This window comes from Lissotriton helveticus, chromosome 11, assembly GCF_964261635.1.
Source record: "Lissotriton helveticus chromosome 11, aLisHel1.1, whole genome shotgun sequence".
Classification (NCBI taxonomy): domain Eukaryota; kingdom Metazoa; phylum Chordata; class Amphibia; order Caudata; family Salamandridae; genus Lissotriton; species Lissotriton helveticus.
The window spans coordinates 795,050,540-795,071,649 of record NC_136072.1 but is presented as its reverse complement, the minus strand read 5'-3'; the positions used below and the strand labels follow the sequence as shown (position 1 = coordinate 795,071,649).

Sequence of the window (21,110 nt, the reverse complement as noted above, 5' to 3'; positions counted from 1 at the left end):
TGTTGTATCAAGTCCACTTTGGATGACCTGACGCTGCCTCAGTGTCAGATAAAGCCTCTTCAAAGTCCTTTCTACTAGCTTCAGGAACCTTAGGGACCAAAGATCTTATAGAGTCCATAAGAGCATGGATGTACCTTCCCATGAGGCAAGTGGCGTTAGAAGACTTCAAAGCCATGCTGGACGAAGAAAAAATCTTCTTCGCGACCTGATCTTGTTTCTTTGCCTCTTTGTCGCCAGGCACCTGCGGAAAAGCCCCAACAGACTTCTTAGAGCAAGCGGCCTGAATCACCAAACTTTCAGGTGAAGGATGCGAAGATAAGAAAGCAGGATCCTCAGGAGCCACTCTATACCTCCTAGCCACACTCTTTGCAACTGCAGGAGCAGAAAAAGGCTTTTTCCAAACCTCCATTATAGGATCCTTTAAGGCATCGTTAAATGGGAGCAAAGGTTCCACTGATGAACTAGGAGAATGGAGAACCTCTGTCAACAAATTAGATTTAAACTCGACAGAGGGCAAAGTCAGACCTAAAAGTCCTGCTGCCTTCTTCATGACAACATGATAAGGTTGGACATCTCTGGAGGGAGCATCAGATCCAGAAGGCAAAGACCACTCCGTTGAAAACTCAAGACCACTAGCATCCGCCAGGTCCTCGAAACAATCCCCTTCCAATTCACCTTCTTCCACCTCAGAAGATGAATCAGAAACTCTACGCTCCTCTAGAAGCCGTTGAGCCTCTCTACGAGATCTCATTTTGACTCGAAGTGCAGCCGAATCCAACGCCGAATTCGACGGCGCCGGAGCCGACTTCGGAATCGAATCAGAGGGCTTAGAAGGCTGCCCCAGTGAATCCAAGGGAGTTGGTGACGCCGGGACCAGAGTCGTCGACTTCGGCCGAGCCGGCGTCGACACCGGCGTCGACCTCGGTGGAGCTTGGTACTGCCACAACGGAGTCGGAGCCGGCATATACGGCATGAAGGGTGCCGGAGCATACGAGTGTGGAACACCCAAATTGAAAGCCATCGGACCCGAAGGTGCTCCAGAGGGGTACCACGACCTCGAGAAAACACCATACATCGCGTTTAAAAACGCAGAAGGGTCCTGACCTGGAGTCGGGAATGGTGGATGCTCAGGCTGACCACGAGGCACATTAGAATCTGCTTCCTCAACAGGATTCGAAGTCCCTTCCTCAACAGGAACTCCATCGGCGTCTTCCGGAGCCGGAGATGGAGCCGGAGATGGAGCCGGAGATGGAGACGGAGCCGGAGCTGGAACAGGAGTCGGAGAATGGACCACCGACTCCGAAGGTGAAGCCTCACCTACCGGCTCATGAGTAGGAATAACCTTCGACTTCATCCTTTTGGGAGACTTTGATCTGGAATGATGACGTGATCCGTGTCTCCTCTTATGCTTCTTGTGGGAACCAGAAGCATGACCGGACGATGACTTCGAGGCCGACGCCTCTCGAGACCTTGACCTGGATCTCGACCTCGACTTCTTCGGACGCTTGGAGGATTTTTTAACCTTACTTGCTTTAAGTTTGGCAACAAGAAGTTTAGATTCCCTCTCACGAAGAGCCTTCGGATTCATCTTTTGACAAGATGAACAATCCTCGACGTCATGATCCGAGCTTAAACACCAGATACAGTCTTGGTGAGGGTCCGTAACGGACATCATCTTCCCGCATTCTCTGCAAGGCTTAAACCCGGTCTTCTTTGTCGACATGACAACAGAACAGAAATATTTGAGAATGGAGAATCGAAGAAACGAAGTAACAATGTACTAATGGCTACAGAGTATCCCGAAACCGTTAGCGTCGACGACGCGGAAAAAAGGGAACTGATGTCATCACGCCGGCGTGGGCCTGTTATAGGCGTCGGTGACGTCAGCGGAGTCGCGAGCGAGGTCGTGTCTCTATGACGTCAGGAGTCCATGTCGGCGCGAGGCTACGAAAAAAAGAATTTCCGAATGTTGCTGACGCAAGGGGTATTCACAAGGTGAGGAATCCACAGGCAGATGTATCTATCAGAATCTTAAGGCTTGCTGAATCGTTCCAGACTATGAAATATAAAAAAAATAAGTTTGTTTGCATTCACTTTATTTAGGAAAAACCAGGAAACAGGTGGGGTGCATGACTACATGAGGAATAGGGCACGCATAATGGTACATTTGGTTAAACTCGATCTGCACAAAGCTTTTCCAACAGGATTGGGAAGCAGTCACATGTTTGGCCACATTTACTTTGAGAACAGGATAGAGAGGCTGACTGTGGCGCGTTTCCAAAGACGGCTTAAGAGGCATGTAATGACCTAACTAAAGCATGCTGCCACAGGGATATGGCATGATGGAGAATAAAAGGAGGCACTGGATACTTACTTCTGGATATATATTAGGATTCCCAGCATGTACTGGTCCACCTCCAATCCCTCAAGCAGTGCAGTCTTACTGCAAAAAGAAAGAAACAGACAAGTGTTAGCCAGGTAGTCTTGCATGGCTGGCGCTGGTGAGGTGCAGGTAAAAGGCTTGCAAAGCTGAATTGATGAACATTAATAATAAAAATTACAATCACAGCGCATCATCATAGGAAGGTCACAGACTGTAAAACGGCTATGATGGCATGCGCACCACCCAGTCTGTATCCCCTTAACTTAATCTCCATGCTCAGACTTCCTTTAAATCAATCAATCCTTTCAGATGTTGTCCCTTCTCAGTCGCTTGCCCACTGAAGCACTACCAGCGGCACCACCACCTCGCCAGTAAAGTCACTCTCTCCACTTATATTTCCAGCTCACACTACATAACATTACTCTGCATGCGGCCCCATAGCCATGCTTACAACCATCTTAACAGAAAAAAAGACAATTTTTGAAGTCCATACAAGGGTAATAATCAGATGTCTTTCCCAATGACTGCTTGTAATACTCTAAGGTATCCCCTATTAAGAACACAGTCACCATACGACGTAAACACCATTGTAAGCCTGTGCATCACATTCAGTCCCTCCCATCCCTAAAGTCTGAATGAACACTGCTCAATGCCTTTGTCCATGTCCATCCATCCCTTTGCCCAATTCCAATTTCCTGCACTTACTTGCACACCGGACACCTCCAAGTTCCGCGCTCACAGTTCAGTTGCAGATACGACTCCAGGTCAAAGCACTGAGGAGAAATACAATGAACTGGTGTTGGTGCTTATTAGAAAAATCGTCTTTGTACCTGCCCCAGAACTTGACGCAATTCCTCTGAGCACAAAAAGGTCAGTACTTTTATGCACATAGTGAAAATCATGCCATGAGCGGACGAGGAGGATTCTGTACTAACTTGTATATGGCGACAATCGTGCCCCCGAGCAGGAAGCTGTATCCTTCGGAATGTGATTGGACACTTTAGAGACACCTTGATTGCCGTCTGCTCCACCCCATCTTCACCATTTGGTCCTGGAGTTCCTGGAATAGTCCCGTTGGTGAAATTGCGTTTTACTGGAAAAAAGAAATAGATGACAAGAAATGAAATTAATATAAAACAAAAATAAAAAAACACTAGGCCTGCATATGCTGTCAAAGAAAGTTTCCCCTATGCCTCCAACAGCTTTATTAGGGACACGGTTTGGTTTTAATATTCAAACGGTTTCTCACATTGCCCAGATATGCATGAATGACACTGGCTTCTGAGTTGTGGACCCTGGGTTTCAGGTCTGGGCAGTCTGGAAACAGAAAGCCCACAGACTGACACCAATGCAGAAAGTCTTCAAGCTGCAAAACTACACCGACAGGTAAGAAACTATTGGTTTTGCAGCGTGAATCTTTCTGGATTCACTATGCTGTGCATAGAGTTTGTAGCGGTTTGTTAGGTTTGTGGCGGTTGGGTGGAAGATGAGCGTTGGTTGTTGAATATATGTTGAAGCACTTTGTCCTACTTGTGCTTCCTTGTTCATCTGTATATCCACGCAGTACAACTTCGTGAACGTGTGCACTGAAGCCCATTTTGCCGCCAGGCAGATGTCTTGGATGGGTGTGTTTGCCAGGAAGGCTATTGTTGCTCCTTTTTTCCTGGTAGAGTGGGCTTGTGCCCCTCCTAGTAGTTCTTGACCTGCCTGCTTGTGGCATTATTGGATAGTTTGTGCGAGCCATCGTGCATTGGTGCCCTTTGTTACTGGTCTTCCCAGGTAACTGCTTGCGAAGGACACAAAGAACTGCTTTGTTTTCCTGTGATCTTTAGTTCTTTCAATGTAATGCATTACTGTCCTTCTGCCGTCCAGAGTGTGCAGTGCCCTCTCCGCGCTTGTGGATGGTTTCTGAAAGAAACTTTGTATCTGTATTGTGTGGTTCATGTGGAACCTTGATACCACCTTTGGCATAAAGTGTGGGTCTGTTCTCATTACCACCCTGTCATTGTGTATTTGAATGTAGGGTTCCTGTAGTGTTAGCGCTTGCAGTTCACTTACCCTGCGTAGCGAGGTGATTGTTACCAGAAAGTCTGTCTTCATTGGGAGCATCTGTAGTGAGGCCTTGTGGATGGGTTCAAAAGGCGCTTTCATCAGCTCTGTTAGAACTATATTAAGGTTCCATGCCGGCGGCGGCATCCTCTTTGGGGGGGGGGGGGCGATCCTTTTGGCCCCTTCTAGAAATCTCTTTACTACCTGGGATGTAAAGAAGCTTTTTCCAGTCTCCCCGCTTGTGTAGGCCACTATCGTGGCTAGGTGTACTCTCAGCGAGGTACAGCTTAGGTTTGTTTTTAGCAGGTGTGTTAAATATTTTAGCACTGTTGATTCCTTGGTGATTTTCTGGTGTAGCTGTTCCCTGATGCACCATTGTGTGAATCTTTTCCATTTTGCCACATAGCACCTCCATGTGGTAGGCCTCCTTGCCTCCTGCAGCACCCGTAGTGTGCTCTCTGGGAGCCTTAGGTGTGCAAACTCTATGTCTTCAGGAGCCATGCTGCTAGGCAGAGGCTCTCTGGCTGAAGTACCTCCCAGTTTTGCATGGAGAGCAAGTCTCTTCTTTTTGCGAACTTGCGTGGTGGTCCCTACGCCATCTCCACTATTTGTGAGAACCAGGACTGCCTGGCCCTCTGTGGTGTTAACAGAATCATTGACATGTTGCTGGTTCTGCATTTGCTGAGCACTCTGTATCAGTGGTATCGGGAGGTGGGTGTGGGGGGGGGGGGGGGGGGGGAGGCAAATATCCTTGACCAGCTTATCCATACGGCATTCCCCTGGGATTGTTCCCCTGGATGTCTGGATGCGAAGTATTGGCATTCTGGTGTGTTGCAAATAGGTCTATTTTTGGGGTCCCCCACTTCTTGAATAGCTTTTGCGGTTCCGGTGTATTGAGCTCCCACTCGTGGGATGCTGATATCGGTCTGCTGAGCCTGTCTGTTTACACGTTGTTCTTCCCTGGTAGGTGCATTGCCAGGAGGTCTATTTCTAGTGGGATGGCCCATCTCCATATCTCTTGCGCTAGGTTTGATAGTGCTACTGATTGTGTTCCTCCCGGTTTGTTGATGTAGAACATCGCTGTGGTGTTGGCGGTTTGTATCAACACTCTTTGCCTGTACAGTTGTTTCTGGAAGGCCTTTAGGGCCAGGAGCACGGTCTTTAGTTCCAGGTAGTTGATGTGTCTGATCGCATCTGTTGGAGTCCACAGACCGCTCACCTTGAGCTAGTTCATGTGCGCTCCCCATCCCCTCTGGGATGCGTCTGTGGTGATGGTCACTGTTGGGTTTGGTGGTATTAAAGGCTTTCCCCTGGTTATGTTCTCTCTGTTCCACCATGCTATCTCCTCTTGCACTGCGTGAGTTACAACCACTAGATCTTCCCAACTCCCTGTACCTTGTGACCATTGTTGTTGGAACCATTCTTGGAATGGTCTCACGTGGAGTTGAATATTGGGGACTAGGTGTATGCAGGACGCCATCATCCCCATGATCATGCTCGCTGTCCTCACTGTCAGAGCTTGCTCCTTCTGGTATTGATGTGTCTCTTTCAGCAGGGCAAGTGTTCTCTTGTCGCTGGGGAACACCTTGCTCTGTGTGATGTTGATCTGTGCGCCCAGGAAGATCTTCACTTGTTCTGGTTCCATTGAGGATTTCCCGCAGTGTATTGAGAATCCCAGTTCTGTCAGTGTGACCCACTGTGCATGTAGCTCGCATTGTTTGTAGGAACTTGCCTTTATCAGCCAGTCGTCAAGGTATGGGTATACATGAATCCCTTCCCTCCGTAGGTACGCTGCTACAGCTGCGAGGCATTTTGTGAAGACCCTTGGTGCTGATTTTAGTCCGAAAGCTAGGGCTGTGAACTGGTAGTGTGCTCTGTTGATGGCAAATCTTAGTAGACGTTTGTGTTGTCTGTTCATGGGAATGTGTAGGTCGGCGTCTTTGAAGGACATAAAGTCTCCGTCCCTTATCTGAGGAATAACCTCCTGTAGGGATGTCATTTTTAATTTTTGAGTTTTTATGTATTGGTTTAGGAATGGTAGGTCCAGGACAGGTCTTAACGTTTCGTCCACCTTTGGTAGGAGGAAGTAGTTTGAGTACACTCCCTTGTTTCTTTCTTTGAACGGTACTGCCTCTATCGCCTCCTTGTGGAGGAGTTCTTGTGCTTCCTGTAGGAGGAGCGAGAGTTATTTTGCAGAGTGCACCTTGCTTTTTGGTCTCCTGTTTGGTGGCGTCTTTTCCAGTTCTATACAGTATCCGAACTGTATGATGTCCAGTATCTATTTGTGTGTTCTTATTTTCTTCTACTCCTGGAAGAAGTGTTTTAGTCTGCCTCCTACTGGTGTTACATGATCGCTTGGTTTGAGTGCGTGCAATTGTTTTTTTGGGTCTTTTGTCGTACTCCTCCTGTGGAGGTGTTGTGTGGTTGGGCACGTTTGGTGCAGTGTAGTCACTGAGGTGGGTTGCTGGCCCCCTCTTCTTGTTTGTCCTCGTCCATTCGTCCTCCCGTGAAAGGACTGGCCCCTAGGTTGGTATTGCCAGGTTTGTTGTTGCTGCCCCTGCTGCACTTGGTTGTTGCCCTGGTAGGCCTGCTGGAAAGTCTGACGTTACCGGCTGGTTTCCCCCTCTGCCGTTAGGTCTCCGTGCTGGGGTGCCTCTTCTCATCCCTCTGAACTGCAATGCCCCCATGGACCTTGCAGTTTCTTTCTCCTTCTTCAGCTGCGTCAGTTTCTAATCTACTGGCGCTCCGAACAGTGTTTCTCCATTGAAGGGTGTGTTTAGAATATTATTCTGGACTTCTGGCTTGAAACCTGAAATCCTCAGCCAAGCATGCCTTCTTTCTTTTACCCCAATCATCATGAGCCTGCTGGATGTGTCTGCCGCATCTAGGGCTGATTTGAGGCAGGAGTTTGCCATGTTCTTGCCTTTCTCCACCAGGTGTGCTGCACTCTGCTTGTATTGTTCAGGGAGGTGTTTGAGTAGCTGTCCAACCTCCTCCCAATGCTGGCACGTAAGCCTGTTGAGTAGGGCATTAGAGTTAGCAATGAGCCAGTGAATTGATGCATTCCTCTCTATTTTTCTTCCAGTGAGGTCTATCCTCTTACTTTCCTTGTCTGGAGGTGGCCCTGAGTTTGTGGGAATGTTGGCCCCCTTTCTGGCTGTTGCTGCAATAATGGAGTCAGCTGTGACTGATCCCTGGATGTGTGGTGGGTCCTTAGAGGAATGTTTATATTTTTTCTCTGTCCTAGGTGTGACAGATCTGCATGTTGATTGCTCCTTGAATGCTTCCCTGCCCTGGTCCAGGACACTTGGAAGAATGGACATGAATTGGCTCCTCGTTTGAGTGGGGAGCAGGGTCTCTAAGAGGAAGCAGGAGTTTGGTTCCTCTTCCTCTAGTTTCACCCCATATGCTGCAGCCGCATTCTTAATGACCATATTATAGATGCCAATGTCGTCTGGCGGCGAAGGCCTCGAAGGATGTGTTTCTATGGCCTCTACCGAGCTTTAGGCGTCTAGGTCCTGCCAAACCAGGTCCAGCGCCACCGAGGATGCCGACCCCAAACTTGTTTGATGGTCTTCCTCGCCTTCTCCCTCATAATAACATAAGCCCTCTTCCTGATCAGCGGGTTCCGGAGTTTTCGGTGGATCTTCGGCGTCGAACTCCTCTTCGACCTCTACTTCGACAATCGTTGTGGACTTCGAACGGATGGTGAATCTTCTCATCCGTTCGTCGAAATCCTTCTTTCTCTGGAGGATACTTTCCATTTTGCCCTTCTCTTTTTCTTCTCCATTTCGGCAGCCTGTTCGGCGTAGAGTGTTTCGGCAATTCTCTTCGATGGCGTCGATGTCGAAGTTGCCTTCGGCTTTTTTTCCTTCGGCGTAGAGTGTGCCTTTTCGGGAACGTACTTCGACAACCTAGGTTTTTCTTGGGTTTTCGCTGACAGAGTCCTTCTCGAAGGATCCGCCGGGCTGTTTGTCCTTGGATACAGCTGTGGCAGTCGATTGCTTCAGCGCCAGTGCTCCTTTCGAGGACTTTGACTCTGATTTTCGAGAGTCTGTCGGGGTTTTAGGGGTCTTAGGGGTCAACGCCTCTTATCTCCTTTGTCGACTTCGTATCGGTCTCTACGACCGTGTAGTCCTCAGGATCCTCAGCGATGTTGTCCTCTTCCCCACTGGAGAGGCCAAAATCCCAGAGCGACGGAGGTTGACCGTGGCCTTGCATGTTGTAGTTGACTCTCCTCTGTCTTTTCCTTACTCTAAGGGTCTTCAGGGTCAATGCCGAGCAGGCGTTGCAATCCTTGCTTTCGTGGTCAATACGCAGGCAGAGGTTGCAAACCGGGAGCTGGTCCTTCTGCCCGTACTTGTGGTGGCAATTACGGCAGAATTTGAAAGGTGTTTTGTCCATTCCTGGCTCAGGGGCCCCCCTGTGTGCGCATTCACTGTTGGACGTCGAAGTTTTCGATTTCCCTCTCCTTCGTCGTCCCGGCTCTGTGATGTTGATTGAGAGATGTCTTCTCCAACTTTCTTGGTGGTTTTCTGCTTTATTTTCTCCTTTTTCTTCCCAAAAATCTGGAACCTCTCTGTGACGATCAAGACCCAACGGTGGAAAAAAGAATCTGAAGATGGCGCCCAAAGGTGGGAGATTCCGGGGGAAGCGGCCGACGTCACAGGAGGACACCAAATGGTGGGACGTTGACGCCCACCTGTTCTACGAGGAAAAAAAAAACTGAAAAAAATACTACGATTCCGGACCCAACCACTAGACCGCGGAATAATGAACAGCATAGTAAATCCAGAAAGATTCACGCTGCAAAACCATATATTCTGGCATCATTCCAGGGACCAGACGCAAGGCTGTACCAATGTTCCAGGAAGAAAAGCAGTTTATTTTTTGATCCTACTTCCCCCAGCATGGAAATCTTCAATGAATTCATGAACAATGAAATGCTGAGTTTATATGTGGGAACATGGAACCCTTTATACCTTGAACAAACGCACACAATACCCAGCTACACACACTTATTAAAGTTTTCATCTGCTTTTAAGAAAAACAGTTGATTGAAAAACATTTAAACTGACTTTAAAAAAGCTGAAACATTTATGAGAAAAAAAAGATTTGCACAGGTAGGTTAGCTACCTGATTTAGATAACAGCTTCTGCGTTTCGCGCTTTAGCCAGCCAATAAGAGATATGGGCTTGTAGGGCAGGAAGGGAGATTTGCCTGGATTGAGCGCATAGGCATTATATGACCCTTGTTCAGATAAAGATGTTGTCCTTCCCCCTGCCCCCATCTTTTACATGCACATTCTGCAGGTATAGGAGGGGGCATCTTAACAGCCTTTCTTCGATTCCTGAGGCAGTAAATGTGTACTGGACAGTATTCTAAATAGGCATTGTTGATTACTACACATCTCCAAAGGTCACTAACACTACTGCTCTACAACTGGATATCCATGTTACTCCTTTTAAGCACATAATTCTTAGGAGAGATTAGAAAGTTGCATGCGGAATACTGAAAGTACCATTCATAAACAGTGTTAACCAGTGTTACACCTTGAATGAAGAATTCGGCTTTTACTCCCAGATAAGTAAAAAAGAAAAAAAAAAGAAAAAAAGGAGCAGCAAAATAATGTATACACATCTTAAGTAACCGAGCGAAATACACGTTTTGTAGTGCTCTCGTGGTAGATTTTCTATGACACTGACCTTTTGGCCAATGCACTCAATTCAATGCGGGAAACTTTGCATCTCGCCAAGTATTTTATTTACAATTCTTGGATGCGCCTCCAATGGCAGTAAAGTTGCCAGCCGAAAATATATACAACATAGCAATCTTGGTAAAAGACATCTACTACTATTTTAATAGGTCTGGGTGAAATGCTTGACAACCAATCGGATCAAAATACAGCCGCACAGTTTCTAGCAATAAATATATTGAAGATGACCACCAAAACAATAAGGGTCCCTCCCAAGTCAAGTGAATGGTAGTTTCCTTGGAAATGGTGTCCATAAAAATAGTAAACCGGGACAAGTTCTGTATGTCAAATTTTCAAAAGCCAGTTAAGTGCCTAACTTTTCTTTATGTTTTATGAAACAGGGTCAAATGAAGTGGATAAACACCCATAATAAAGTAAATGGGTGAAATGCAAAAAGGGACAGAAAAAGAATTAGACTAGGCAGCAAGATCAAAAGAGGCAGCAAAGGCTGAGTTCTATGTAAGTGCTGGCTGAAAGAGTCTAAAGGCAGGAGAGATTACCCTAGTTTCCCGTATGTTTAAGTGATACAGGCTGTTCTGGGATACAGTTGGTGTTCTATGCCTACCAGAAAGGCATCCATCCTTTCAATCTGAAACAAAAGGTAGTGGCTGAACTGAAACACTGACCTTAGTTTGATCTGGCTAAAGCTGTCCAGATTCAGTGGTCAACTCTTTCTTGCAACAGGCCCAATGCTAATTCATCCAATTTTTCCATTCATTATTTACGGTTATGTTTCAAACTACATAAAATTAACTATATAGTGTTGACTGAAATTTTGCACACTTGCCGACCGTGATCATTTGTGTTGGCTTTTAGCAGGCTCTTGCACAAATTATGGTTAGATAAACATTCCTTTCTTTTTTCCTCCAAGGTAGGACCATATTCAGGTCAATTGAGGGCCTTGAAGTGGAATCCATTTTTATTTATTAAGTGGCAGCCTCCTGGAGTTTTCTTTTCACACTCTGCTCATTACTTCTCACTTCTAAAATACTAAGTCCTATGTGATACCAACAAAAGCAGGGTTATTCAGCATTCTTGAACATCAGTGAAGTTCTATCTAAAAATGTGACAAGACTTCAAGAACTAAAGGTAAAACGGTTAAAGTCCAGAATCCTTACAACACAATGTGGATTCATTAGACGGAACCGACCCAAGATTAAACAACTGCTAGGGGGTTGATTTTTAGAAACAGAAGATCATGACACTGAAGCTGTAAAATCAAAAACGTGGGCAGGGCACTACACAACATTTATAACATATGTACATGATACATTTCAGAAGGAGTGTTCATGTGCATAATTATACAAAGATCAGAGGTGGCAGACGAGACAATGGTAAGCAAACTATGTTTTTAAGAATCAGTAGGTGGGGTTTTTAGAGCTCATTTTAAATCTGGAAGGAGGTGCCTCAGAGTCTGAATTGCAGAAGAGTCCAAACAGTTAAAAAAAAAAAAAAAATAAACTTTGAGAAGGTGCAGGCTGGTTAGTGAGTGGAGAGAACATTTTGGTTGGCAAAGCAAAGAGAGTGAGATCTGATACGTGGTGTGCATGAAGCGGAAATATGAGAGGGTGTGCCATGAAGGGAAAGAGCATGGATAAGGCATTAATTTAATTAGATATGACTGACCAGCAGCTTGCCTGCTTGGTGTATATATAGCCATATGACTTTGGGTGACAGTTTTCTTATAGTGAATAACGATTCTTTTGGGGTGGGCAGTTCAGCAGATCCCCATTAGTTGCCTGATGCAGTAGTCCAGTTTACAAATTATTAAAGTAATTTTGTTGTTGGTAAGTTAAAGCTTTTTGGCTAATGCAAGAACATAAAATGTGCATTTTTAGAGCACATTGGGTATATTGGTGCTGAATGACAGATACCTATTGCTACCCAGCACAATGGTACTTATTTCATTGTCCTTTAAGAAACGAAACACTGAGCGGACCCACCGGTATTCATACCGGTGGCCATAAGGTCAAGCGTAGGTTTCTTGAGTTCAAGCAATTGTCCACTGACGAATGTAAGAGGTGTGAGAGAGAGTACCTGTATACCACTTCTCCAGGTCCATCCAGTGGGATTGGTTCAGAACAGTTGCTCATTCCCTTTCTCAGCTTTTTGACCGATGTGTCAAGAAAGAGACCACTAGTGCATCAAGTACAAATGCTGCCACAACTTACTTTTGGTAATGCAATGCTCGGCAGGCAGAAGTCGCTTCTTAATTAACCCTTGGAGGACCGAGCGCACAGATGGTCTGTGAACCAACTGTAGCACGAAGAGATGAGACTGCAAGAAAGGGAGAGTGTATTCAGCACATTTACAGCAGCCCAAGTGTTTACATAGAATGACACGAAAGGACACTTACCAGCCTGTAACAGCTCCCTTTTAGGAGCACCTTTATTAAATTGATCAACAATGAATGGAATCTCAAACTGGTGTGGGAGATCCTTTAGTCTTTAAAAAGGGGGACAAATTTTAAGCAAAAACAATACCTATGTAAATACAGCATGTGGTTTCCACTGCTTCATGCTTTAATATGTCGTTTAAGAAAAGAATCAAGTACAAAAACTAAAAATGAATTTAAAACATCAACGGCGGCCTTACTGCTTAAAGCCCTTTTCACTTTTGCCTAATATATGGGGAACACAAATAATTATTTATCCCCCATATGTATTCAGCCTTAAATTAAGGTAAACTGCATTTACTTTAGGGCTGACTAAGGACCTCCAAAATCCCAGGATCTGGAAAGAGAGAATTTAATGAAGATACCCATTGAAGTGGAAGAGCTCTAAGGAACTGAACCAAGAAGGAAAATGTTAGTCACCCTGCAAGCATCTGTTTGCATTGTGTAGTACTGTAGATTCCATGCTATGCATACTCTTGCCATCTAGCTTTGGGCTGTGACATTGTGACCAAGTTCTTTAAACAAAAACATGTTGCAAGACCTGTTGGGACAACTACTATAGTCTACAATTCACAAGCTCGCAGGGTCCACCTAAGACTGCTTTCTGTCCAGGGGTGAGTAGTGTAAGTGGAGTGCAGAGACGAAGACAAGTATACTGTGCATTGCGATAAGTATGATGAAAAAAAGAGGTTTATCTGTGAACATTGCAAGCTTCAAGGGAGATGGAAGGCACATATGAGTATACAACACTACAAGCTACTTAACCGATCTTGCAAGGTAAGTAACATTTTCTGTTCTTAGACTATCCGGCTCTAGATACACATGCTCTGACTGTAAAGCAACTTCGCCTAATCAGTGGTAGGTGGGCAGATGATGCAGATATTTGAAACGGATTCCTTAACACCGTTCGGCCCACCATTGCCCGTTCTCTGTACAGGACATCACACAGAAGTGTTTAGTAAACATGTGCGGTGTTGACCAAGCAGTAGCTTTGCAGATGTCTGCTAGCAGGATGTTCCAGTGGAAGGTAATGGTAGCACCCTTTTTGAATGTGGGTTGTGCACTGTGTGTGGGGGGAGAGGGGTGTCAATGGAAGTGCACTTTGCCTCAGCATAGATGTGTTTAAGGCACAGCTGCTAAGGGGTTAAGCTTATATAAATTAGACAGTGATAGTTTAGTCTAAGAAGATAACACTGTCTAGCCCCGAGGTGCTTTGAAAACCGTGATCAAAAGCCTATAAAACCCAGGCGTTTGGCCATTAATAAGGAGAGGTGTCTTTACCCCAGAATTTATCGCCAGAGGTCACACTGCTGACTCCCAACCCAGACTTCGCTCCTAATCGGAGATGCACTGGGAGAGCCAGCTGCAAAAACCGGGAGCAGCCATGCAGGGACTCATGTCCAACCACTGCAGTTCTGGAGGAACTCTCCATAATTCATATCAGGTCATAGAACCACGTTTGTCTGGCTGGTTGTGGTGCATGAGGAATAGGGTAATTGCTGCTAGTTTGCACTTCATCATCTATCCTGTTTACTGTGTGTGTTTTGTACTCCCGGTAGATGAATTGCTACCATCGTTATTAAATCTTCCTCCCCTTTTTGAGGTAGAACATGGTGTTAGTTTATCAGTTTGGACCAGCACTAGCATTGCCTTGATCTGTGCATGAAAGTCTTTAGGGCTAGGAACACTGTCTTGAGTTCCAACCCATTTATGCGTTTTACTGCCTTCTCCAGGCTCCATGGAAATCTTATGTTCTATTCTTTCCATGTCAAATCCCCACCCTTTGTGAGATGCATCAGTTGTTACGATAACCAAGGGAGATGGTTATTTGAAAGGTCTGCCTATTGTGATGTTCCTTGCGTTCCACTACTGAATCTCCTTGTGCGACAACCACTAGATCCTCCCAACTCCCTTATGCCTGTGACCATTGGATCTGTAGCCACTCCTGCAGGGTCCTCATGTGTAGCTCAGTATTTGGTTTTAGTTGTATGCATCAGGCTATCATCCCCCATCGTCCTCACGGTCAGAGTTTGCCCCTTCTGGTAAAGGCGAACTTTGCCACTCAATGCCAGGATTCTCTGGGAATGCTTTCGCTTCTTTGTAATTCAGTTTAGCCTCTGGGAATGTTTTTCCTTTCCAGTGTTGCGGATACTTTTTCCAGGTTTATGGAGTATCCCCGAGCTTGTATCCAAGGGTCTCCTTGTGTTTTTATTTGCACTCTAACATTTAGTGTACTCGTTTCTCCTCATCACAGAGAACCCGTTTTCTTCCTTGGATTGCGCTACTGTGACATAGTGTAGTGTGACCACCTCTGCTTTACTCTAGCCTGGAGGGTCTGCCGATTTCATGGTCCTTCGGTAGGCATAGGTAACAGACCTTATTGCTGTCATTCTGTGCAAATTTGAGGCTGGGGTTAGGGACGATGTTCAATGGTGTGTGCTCCATGGCACAAATGCATTTTCAGGTCCACCTGGTCAACAATCTCGTGAGTTTTGTAGGTAAAAAAAAAACCAGAGAATTTGTTGAAGACAGCACTCTTTGGTGATATGGGGAGTGGGGGCTTTAATCTCAAAATCAAATTACTTTCGTCTGTTGCAGCCAGACCTAATGCAGGAAATGAGTCTGAAGATGGCAACCATGTTGTGGGACTTTCAGAGCATTGGTCCGACATCAGGATAGGATGGACACATACTAAATGGTCAAAACGAGAAATAAAAACAGACTATTTAGGACTCATCTACTAATTAACAGAATAGCATACTAAACCAGAAGGCTTTGTGCTGCAAAACTGCTCAGCTGTCACTGCTAGATCTCCACACAGAGGTGTAGATTGTGATCTGCCATATTTCTGAGAGAGAAGGTCCTCCACAAGAGACAGGCAGATTGGAGGGCAAAGGCTTAGGGTAAACTGGTCTGGAAACCATAGTCTCCTGGCTCAATCTGGAGCTATCAAAATGACATAAGCCTAGTCCGAACCAACCTTCTTCAAAATATGAGACAGGAGAAGCGGTGATCTTATGTTCCACTGAAGGCAGAATGTGTTCCCTAGGGACCTTCGTGGCCAGAACTCCACAGCACAATCATCTCAACACAGAGTTCTCTGCGATGGGGCAAAGATTCAGCCAGGTAAACTCAGCTTCCCAGGGCACCTCAGGACATCTTTGACTATGTGAAGTATTTGTCCCAGTGCACTGAGCGCTTCAGGCAGGAAATCACAAGTCACGTTAAAATAAAAACTTTTCTTTCGATGAAAGAAAAAAAAACACTTGCAATGCCCCGTGCCCCACACTAAATGGCAGGAGTGTGCAAAGCAGGTGATCTACAGCTAAACATGCCGCATACTGTCAGTGACCAGTAAATGTGCCATCAACTTAGCTCGGTCAATATACTTCAATCCTTGATTTCATACTTTCATAACCCAGTACTCCGGCCCAGAAACCGCCCCATTTTCTTGCGCTGCAGCACTCTACCAGATTTTCACTGCTCACACTCATAAGCTATACACTGCTCTGCATGCCAATCCTTTCCATCATGCCCTGCAACAAAGACTACTTGAAGGAGAGCTCTCAGACTTACACAGCAGCAGGCCGTGACAGTTATTTGGATGGTGTTCCTGCCCGGCTGGCAGACTTGTTTCAGATACAATGGCTTGTGTGAAGTCTTGTTATCACCACGTTCTATGGTTAGAGGGGTGGCATTCACGCTGACTTGCACAGAGGCTGGCCAATTGGTATTCATTTGACGGTCCTCGTGGTGGTAACATTTAAACTGAAGCTCCAGGTCTGGTCTAAGTGAAAGAAAGAAAAGAGACTGTCAGAGAGGGATGATTGAGAAAAACACTGTAAACACAAGAAACTGGGCCCTCTTTGGTGAGGCAAAACAGACAATCCACACCTTCATGGCAAAGGGTAGCGAGAACAACACACCCACGACCAACTGTCTACAAATAGGGCACCTAAACAGTTTATGGACAGGAGTAACCTATGACAGAAATTTGACAATAAAATATCTATCCACCCACACCAAATAAGTAAGCTCTGTAAGAGACCCAGAGACTAAATTCTCACCATCCCCTACAGACATAGCATTAACCCATCAAATGAGGAACAGGGTGATGGAGGGGATGTGGGGGGTGGAGACTAGGAGCTGATGAAGGTCCAGTACCCATTCTCCACAAAACGATATCAATCCAAAAGTGGGATTACCGTTCCTTAAGACAAGTAGTGTCTGTCGAGAGGAGAAAGAGGAGAGGGTACCTAGGTACTATGCTAATCAAAAAGAGACGGCCAAAGAGTTTGTCTCTAGTTGCCCTCACACATCGCAAGGGATATAATGCTTCATCATTGGGCTGTGCTCCACGTTGGGCCGGTGCTGCTATGCCCTACGGGTCCCCCGAAGGGTCACTTTAGCGGAGACCTTTTTATTTCACTGTTTGATGAACAAGAAGGGATAACATGAGGATATCCCATGGTTTGACTTTTAACTCACCCTGACAACGTATGACCCTAGGCATCAGGGAAAAGGGCAATACAAATATAGAAATATGGGGCTGACATACATATATTCTCACAATGAGACACAATATGACATTTCTCACCATCATAACCATCAGGGAGAAATGGCACATATCTATCAGTGGCTACCGAAAGGCAGAAATAAAATACTGACATTTTACAAACACAAGTCATCAGGAGTGGGAGACTCCTCCTACACCAATCTGTCGTACACTCCAGACGGAAACAGGACACCCATCACAGTCACTATTGCTGGTGGGACTTCGATTATCCATACATTTGTCTGCACTTCTATACCCTAAGACAGAACTCCAGAACCTACACTACAAACATTACGCCACGATGAATGCTAGAATCCATCTTTACCAATCACTCGTACCCATCTGACGAGTATGGGGGTACTCATTGTAGGCAGTATCACTGTGGACTGTGATTTTCCTTCGATAATACTAACCAGTCCGAGATCTGTTAGCACATAGACACTTTTGGCTTGTATGAAACATTGACCCGAATAACAACTTTCACTCGAGTGACTACTGTTCCATACTTACCATTACATTATAAATATATTGCCATTACACTTAATATTCACAAACAAAACCCTGTCCAGATTCGGAATCCACCTATTCAGAATCCTTTGTGAATCAAAACACTCCGATCCACTGCAAGATGGCGCCCGGACATGCGCATTGGCTCGGTACACGCCCACAGGAATCCAGGCAGCCGGAAGTCAGGTAATGTGAGAAATCCTACTTTATGGATGTCGTTCAACCATGCGGCTACCATACAGGCACGCATGTTCGAGGGTAGGTGCAGCCAGTCGAGCACCTGGCAAAAACGTAAGTAGGATGCTTCTCCCACCACTGGTGTAAACTATAGACGCGCTACTCCCGTCGTCCACGAGCGTAGCTTTTTGGGTCTCGCTGGCAATGCATCCGTAAGGATGCATTAGTCCAGCTGGAGACCAATAGCGATCACTCTGGGGGGAATGACGGACCAGAGGGTGCACGAGCTTTTACTCTCCTGGATTAGTGTGCGCGAACGCGCACGTCGCGTCCCGCGCCGTACACATCGCAGACAGACACTCGCTCACACACACACACCCCCTCCCCCACAGTCACACACACGCACTCCAAGACACACACACACACACACACACACGCGCGCGCGCACGCACACACACACACACACACACAGGCCGCCTCCCCCCCCGCACGCTCGCACATGCTTCCCCCCCCCCTCCCCTCCCCCCCCCCCCGCTCGCCGCTCAGCAACGCACTCACCGGCTTCCTCTCCTCAGCTGCAAGGCCCGGCAGCAGGACTCTTCTTCCCTCCTTCGGCACCGGGGCGCAGGGTAGGCTCCTGCCTGCTCCGGTGCTCCAAACACGGCTCCAATCGCGGCTCTTCCGTGGGAGGCGGGGTAGGCTCCCGCCCTCCTACTTTCGGTTTCCTGTTGTCGCGCCGGCCTGCCTGACTTCCTGGTCGCAGGCCGGCAGAGTAACGAGGATGTTTTGCGGTATTTATTTATTTAATTATGCATTTTTATATAGCGCAGAATTTACCCGAAGGCGGTATTTATTTATTTATGCATTTTTATATAGCGCGGACTTTACCCGAAGGCGGTATTTATTTATTCATATATTTATGCATTTTTATATAGCGCGGACTTTACCCGAAGGCGGTATTTATTTATTCATGTATTTATGCATTTTGAAAAACGAATCTGACTTTGTGTATTGTAACTGTAACTTAAAAGTTGGCATGATTTTTGTGAGTGTGTGTTTTATCTGACAGCACAGTTGTCATTTCATGCACAGTTGCATACACAAGGGCAGGAATGCTTGCTCTTAAAGCAGTGTAACCAGAACAGAAGGGCTTCAGAAACAGACGTGCGTGCACAACAGAGCTGCTCGCCTTTTAATTCACTTGCAAGAACTGGAGACATGATTTTAGTCTTTTTTCCCCAGTTGTTACATAACTCCTTAATTCGTTCTGTGAAGCACTTGTAATGACGTTCGCCATTAAGAACCGGACGACGATTTCCCAGAGATCTTGCGGGGTCCAGTCCTGTTTTTTCATCCAGTCATCCCGGTTTGAGTCCAAAGGTTGACTGGGTTTGCTTAACCCTGTGAAAGGTGAGGGCGAGGAAAGGTGTCCATTCACTCCCAGTACAAAGGAGCATGGAAGTCTATTCACTGGGCTCTGATAGCAGCATGTGGGTCATCCCTGACCCCTGGCCACCCTTGTTGCTGGTAGTAAAGGGCGTTGCAGTGAAAGGGACTGCGCTACACCACCCTCTCCCACTACAGATTACCCCATGAAGCAGACATCTTAAGCTCATTACATGTGGGTAATTCCTACCGGAAAAAAAATACTGCAGTATGGGAAGGGCTCTCCTACTGGGAGCTGCATCAGGAGGGAAGGTCTATGCCGTGAGCACTGCCATGTGATTGTGCACTGATTTATTTTGATTGCTCAGGCTGTATTAGTGCTGGTGCAATTTCATAATGTCATTTCTTCAATACATTGATTGCACCATTGCAACACTGCACCACTATTTCTGGTGGACATAAAGTGCACATGTGAACTATAACAAAAATGTATCTGGGTTAAAATGATAAGACGAGCCAAATTTGCACATATATTTCTGGATTGCAGAGATTAACTTTAGTAAGATTTTTTACTTTCAACCACACTGCATTACAACATGGCACAAAAATAATAAAGCCAATAGATATTGTATAGGCAATACCTGTAGGGCTATGCCGATGATTGTTCTTTTAAAGTCTTTATAGCTGAGTGTGTGAATGGGTGATATCCTGAACGATCACATACCTCTGGTTACACTTGAGTGTGTTTGGGCTTTCCCGTGAGTCTCTGTGTCTGGCTTCAGGGGTGGCAAGGATCCGTGCTGAGATAGATGGCTGTCTGTATGCTTTTAACCCTGTGCACCATCCCAATCAATAGGATTAAATGCCACCTGGAAGGGGTAAACAACCTTTACAACGAAACTTTTACAACGACCTACCATTACAACGCAACTTTTACAACGCAAACTATTACAACGCATTGCTCTGGGGGGCGCTCTAGGATAGGGAATAGGTTAATTTACTATCCAATAACCTTCCCTACTATCCATGGGGACTGGAGTTGGAATAGTAAATTAAACTATTCATTATCCAGCGCCTAAAAGCATTATGCGTTGTAATGGTATGCGTTGTAAAAACCGCGTTGTAAAGGTAGGCATTCCTGCACTTATATTCGACTGACTTGAAATAGGGCGGTTAATGCCTCACTGTTCATTTGTGGGCACAGCTGTCTGCCACAGAATAAAGTCGTTCTTAGACAGCTGCTGTTCCACTTAATGTTACAAATGCTATAGGTGTCACATTTGTGAAAGTTAAAACTATTGGCATTGTAAATGACAAAGCTATTACTTTAGCTATTACTATAGCTATTTTCACAACCAACACATAAATAAAAAAAATGTAATTCACAATACCAATGGCTCAAACTTTCCTAATGCGAGACCTATTGCATTGCAAATGCTTGTTAATACATGGCTTCCTTTTTCTCTCTCCCCCTTTCCCATGGATACTTACAGTACGTAACGGTGGGGGTTACCGTGCGATAGTATATGAAGCCAATTCTCTTAAATAATTGGGTAAGACTATGTAATTACCTATCGCTCGATAAAATTTGCATGTTCATGGTCATACTTTAACTGATTGACGATATGGAACATATGTGATACTAATTACTAACAGGGACATGTGATTTGTACAATGTCACCTATGCACCACAAAAATAGAAATATGCGTATGGAATACATGACAGGCGAGATGACCTTGAAATGAACAATGGTGCCAGACTGTAATATTACTTGTTCGTCGCTCATTCCTGTATGACCAGTGAGTCTGCACTAGATGTATGTTTACCAACTAGAGACCATAGTTGGACATCCTTAAATATTTTTCCTTTGTTTGTCTTAGTATCGTGTGTGTCTCTCTCTTC

General features: G+C 45.7%; 1 protein-coding gene across 5 annotated transcripts in view; it reads right to left on the bottom strand.

The window, feature by feature from the left end:
* Nucleotides 1–21,110, bottom strand: part of ZMIZ2 (zinc finger MIZ-type containing 2) — a 360,252-nt gene that overhangs the window by 56,544 nt on the left and 282,598 nt on the right. For all 5 annotated transcript variants that reach the window (XM_078666775.1, XM_078666773.1, XM_078666776.1 and 2 more), the window contains 5 exons: nt 16,159–16,369; nt 12,359–12,464; nt 3,319–3,476; nt 3,089–3,156; nt 2,375–2,443 (listed from right to left, as the gene is read on the bottom strand). In XM_078666775.1, the coding sequence (XP_078522901.1) occupies nt 2,375–2,443; nt 3,089–3,156; nt 3,319–3,476; nt 12,359–12,464; nt 16,159–16,369 (612 nt within the window). The remainder of the gene's footprint in view (nt 1–2,374; nt 2,444–3,088; nt 3,157–3,318; nt 3,477–12,358; nt 12,465–16,158; nt 16,370–21,110) is intronic.